Here is a 5,000-nt window from a genome sequence, read left to right as displayed (position 1 = left end):
AGTGTCTTTTTATAGAGATATTCTCTATGTGTGTGTGTGTGTGTGTGTGTGTGTGTGTGTGAGTGTGTGTGTGAGTGTGTGTGTGTGTGTGTGTGTGTGTGTGTGTGTGTGTGTGTGTGTGTGTTTGTGTGTGAGTGTGTGTGTGTATGAGTGTGTGTGTGTTTGTGTGTGTGTTTTGAGAGAGAGAAAGACTATGTGTGTGTGTGTGTGTGTTTGAGAGAGAGAAAGACTACTTGTGTGTATGTTAGACAGACAGAGAATCTGTCATGGAGAACATTTTTATGGAAAATAATTCTGGTTCATGTGTTTTGTGTGTGTGTGTGTGTGTGTGTGTGTGTGTGTGTGTGTGTGTGTGTGTGTGTGTGTGTGTGAACAGGAGAGGAGGCGTGAGTTTGAGGCCAATCTGGAGAGGCACGGCCTGGAGTTGGAGCGAGAGGATAAGTCGGTAGGAGCTGTTGGCCGTGGCACACTCACTCCCCCTAGTGGCTCACATAGAGTATCACAACACAGCACACCACAGGCTCACAAACCACACATCAAAGTGACCACAGAAGGGTTCAAAACAGATACACAGTATTTCACATGTCAGTTTGTAAGCCATTTAAATTAGTTTTAGCTTGAAATAAATGACAAAACAGTGCAAATCATAAATATATACACTTTTATCCAGCTAAAACAGTGCAAATCATAAATATATCCTTTTATCCAGCTAAAACAGTGCAAATCATAAATATATACACTTGTATCCAGCTAAAACAGTGCAAATCATAAATATATACTTTTATCCAGCTAAAACAGTGCAAATCATAAATATATACTTTTCTACAGCTAAAATGTAGATGTGTTCTAAAGTGTAGATGTGTTCTAAAGTGTAGATGTGTGATGGCCAGAGTGTAGATGTGTTCTAAAGTGTAGATGTGTGATGGCCAGAGTGTAGATGTGTTCTAAAGTGTAGATGTGTGATCACCAGAGTGTAGATGTGTTCTAAAGTGTAGATGTGTGATGGCCAGAGTGTAGATGTGTTCTAAAGTGTAGATGTGTTCTAAAGTGTAGATGTGTGATGGCCAGAGTGTAGATGTGTTCTAAAGTGTAGATGTGTGATCACCAGAGTGTAGATGTGTTCTAAAGTATAGATGTGTTCTAAAGTGTAGATGTGTGATGACCAGAGTGTAGATGTGTTCTAAAGTGTAGATTTGTGATGGCCAGAGTGTAGATGTGTTCTAAAGAGTAGATGTGTGATGGCCAGAATATAATGCCTTAACTGGAGTTCATCACTCCCTCACCTCCACTTGTTCTGTAATCTCTCTTACCTCTCTTTCTCTCTCTCTCCCCCTCTCTCTCTCTATCCCTCTCTCTGATGCCCCACTCAGGAGGCAGACGACCAGAAGACATACTTCGTCAAGATCCACGCTCCATGGGAGGTGTTGAGTAAGTACGCCGACATCCTGAAGATCAAGGTGCCATTTAAGGTCAGCGACATCCCCAAGGCCACGGAGGCGCCGCTGAACTGGATGACCCGGCCTTTCCGCCTGCCGGAGAACATCATGCAGGCCAGAGAGGACTACTTCACCTCGCCCTTCGACAAGAGCAAGACGGACTTCTTCCTCATCCAGGACAAAGACACCTTCTTCCCCCCCTCCACGCGCAACAGGATCGTGAGTCACACGTCGTCATCTGCTCCCAGACACACACACACACGCAAGAACACACACACACATACATACATACACATACATACACACACACACACACACACACACACACACACACACACACACATACACACACACGCGCAAGAACACACACACACACACACGCACACACGCACACACACACACACACACATACACACACGCAAGCACACACACACACACACAAGCACACAAAAGTGTAAGTGAACACAAGTGCACTACATATATACATACAATCAAACAGTGTACTGTATGTACACACATACTCATTCGTAGCTTTTTGAGGTGAAGTAGAGTTCATGTAAGTTCTTTGCTGATGTCATATCCTGTGCAGGTGTACTACCTCCTGACTCGGGTTGAGTATTACAAGGAAGACCGACCAGAGAAGGACAAGAGGGGCATCAAACGCCTGCTGAGCAATGGCACCTACACCTCCGCATATCCACTACATGATGTAAGCACACACACACACAAACACTCACTGAAGCCACCCATCAGTGTATGGGTGAGTAGGATTGTGTACAGGGGTGTGTGTTTCCTCTGCTGTGGGTGTTTATGTGCGCTGTGGTGTGTCCTGTGCAGTGTCGTTACTGGAAGAAGGCGCGAGAGGCCCAGTGTGAGAGCGAGCGCTACCACCTCTACAGGCACTGGGCTCGCTTCCTCTGCTTCTACAAGGAGCAGCCTCTCAACCTCATACGGTTAGCACTGCTGCTAGCTCTTATAGCCTCTCTCAACCTCATACGGTTAGCACTGCTGCTAGCTCTTATAGCCTCTCAACCTCATACGGTTAGCACTGCTGCTAGCCTCTTATAGCCTCTCTCAACCTCATACGGTTAGCACTGCTGCTAGCTCTTATAGCCTCTCTCAACCTCATACGGTTAGCACTGCTGCTAGCTCTTATAGCCTCTCAACCTCATACGGTTAGCACTGCTGCTAGCTCTTATAGCCTCTCAACCTCATACGGTTAGCACTGCTGCTAGCCTCTTATAGCCTCTCAACCTTATAAGCGAGTAGGACGCATTTCACACTGCTCCTGCTTCACCTATCCTTTTAGCAATTTCCACTCTTTTTCATTCTTTTATTTCATTTACAAGCTAGTTTAGCAAAGACAGTGAAACCAGTACATTTAAATCTGAAACTTTAGTGGTTAGTTTTTTACTTTAAATGAGCCAGCCAAGTCAACGAGGAAAAACTGAACGGCAATTCACCTTGAAGTTGGATTAAAACAAAATGCGCTCCTCCGGCCAGAGACCCAGGATATCATACCGAAAATGTACTGAGCTAGAACAGAAGATTTCTACTTTGGAATCAAAGATGCATGCCCTTCCATCAACGACAGATGAACTACGAGAGGCATCTCATGAAGTGAGTACAGCAACTACTGGAAATGCAGAGAATGTAACCCAGCAGTCTAATATCACTGCTAATAGAGCAGATGAATGCATCGACCTCACAAAGGGAAATGTGAGTACAGAGCCTTGGCACAGGCAAGGTGCCAGACCAAAAAACAAAAAACGTAATACAAGAACTGTAATTACCTCAACACCAGTAAATTCAGATGTTAACTTCAGGCCTCGTATCAGAAATACAGACAGATCAGCAAACTACTACAGGGCTTGTGGTCCTAAGGGAAGCCCACAGCCCCTAGCCTCTCAACCTCATACAGTTAGTACTGCTGCTAGCTCTTGTAGCCTCTCAACCTCATACGGTTAGCACTGCTGCTAGCTCTTATAGCCTCTCAACCTCATACAGTTAGCACTGCTGCCAGCTCTTATAGCCTCTCAACCTCATACGGTTAGCACTGCTGCCAGCTCTTATAGCCTCTCAACGTTATACACTTAGCACTGCCGCTAACTCTTACAGCCTCTCAACCTTATACACTTAGCACTGCCGCTAACTCTTACACCCTTTCAACTTTATACACTTAGCACTGCCGCTAACCCTTATAGCACTGCTGCTAATATATCAACCTCAACAATTAGCACTGATGCTGGCTTATAGTCTCTCAACAATTAGCACTGCTGCCAACTTTTATATCAACCTCATTAGCACGGCTGCTAACTCTTACATCCGCTCAACCTGTGGTTAGCATTGCTGGTAGCTCTTAGCCTTTAACACACCTTACCTGTGAATATTCATTATGCCATAATTTCCTGTTCTGACAGGAAATACTATGGAGAGAAGATTGGTATCTACTTTGCGTGGCTGGGCTTCTACACAGAGATGCTGTTCTTCGCTGCAGTGATGGGAGTCATCTGCTTCGTGTATGGACTGCTCAGCTATGAGGACAATGTCAGTAGGTATGATAAACAACAATAACTAACCTGATAAAACAAGAAAATCACCAGGAACCATAAACAGAAACATCAGCATCACCAGGTGCAGGGGACATTACTGAGTATTAAATATTGATTATGAATATTTATTAAGTATTAAATATTGATTATGAATATTTATTAAGTATTAAATATTGCTGGATATTATAAATAACATTGTCTAAATGTCACCAAATAGTATAAACATCACCAGATAATAAAACAGGTGATATAAACAATATCAGAAGGTATAATAAAGAATTTCACCAGTTGTAAGTAAAGCTCATTGTCAGGTATTGAGTAAGTGCATCTCTCATGTTCCTCCACATCATTGTCAGGTATTGAGTAAGTGCATCTCTCATGTTCCTCCACACAGTAAGGAGATCTGTGAGAAGGGGGGCGATATCATCATGTGTCCTCTGTGTGATAAGAAATGCAGCTTCTGGAAGCTCAACTCAACCTGCTTATCTTCCTGGGTTAGTGACACACACACACACACACACAACACACACACAACACACACACACACACACACACATACACAACACACAACACACACACACATACACATACACACAACATACACACACACACACACACACACACAGCATAGTGTGTGTTTGTGGTCTGATTTGTGAAAGCCCATGTGTGTGAGTGTATCAGCTTATATGTCTGAGTGGGGAGTGTGAGCTCTTGTGTATTGGAGTCTGATGCTCAGGCATGCCTCTGGCATGGTAATGTGTATGTAGTGTGGTGTGTGTGTGTGTGTGTGTGTGTGTGTGTGTGTGTGTGTGTGTGTGATCTCACCTGATCTCTCCTGCTCTCTGCTCCTCAGCAATCTCACCTGTTTGACAACGAGGGCACCGTCTTCTTCGCCATCTTCATGGGCATCTGGGGTGAGGACATCTCTTCCTATCAGAGTTAGACCAGAGAGACCAGCACATCTTCTCTTTCTATCAGAGTTAGACCAGAGAGGCCAGCACATCTTCTCTTC

General features: G+C 44.2%; 1 protein-coding gene and 1 long non-coding RNA gene across 3 annotated transcripts in view; one reads left to right on the top strand and one right to left on the bottom strand.

The window, feature by feature from the left end:
* LOC121694203 overlaps nt 1-5,000 on the bottom strand; it is an 18,117-nt gene that overhangs the window by 3,585 nt on the left and 9,532 nt on the right. The gene's annotated exons all lie outside the window — the stretch shown is intronic.
* ano5b (anoctamin 5b) overlaps nt 1-5,000 on the top strand; it is a 78,049-nt gene that overhangs the window by 63,658 nt on the left and 9,391 nt on the right. For both annotated transcript variants that reach the window (XM_042074205.1, XM_042074206.1), the window contains 7 exons: nt 377-445; nt 1,371-1,655; nt 2,026-2,145; nt 2,274-2,389; nt 3,857-3,991; nt 4,383-4,482; nt 4,842-4,902. In XM_042074205.1, coding sequence (XP_041930139.1) covers nt 377-445; nt 1,371-1,655; nt 2,026-2,145; nt 2,274-2,389; nt 3,857-3,991; nt 4,383-4,482; nt 4,842-4,902 — 886 coding nt within the window. The remainder of the gene's footprint in view (nt 1-376; nt 446-1,370; nt 1,656-2,025; nt 2,146-2,273; nt 2,390-3,856; nt 3,992-4,382; nt 4,483-4,841; nt 4,903-5,000) is intronic.

The sequence above is a fragment of the Alosa sapidissima genome, chromosome 20 (assembly GCF_018492685.1).
Source record: "Alosa sapidissima isolate fAloSap1 chromosome 20, fAloSap1.pri, whole genome shotgun sequence".
NCBI lineage: Eukaryota > Metazoa > Chordata > Actinopteri > Clupeiformes > Clupeidae > Alosa > Alosa sapidissima.
This window is presented reverse-complemented; position numbering and strand designations above follow the sequence as displayed.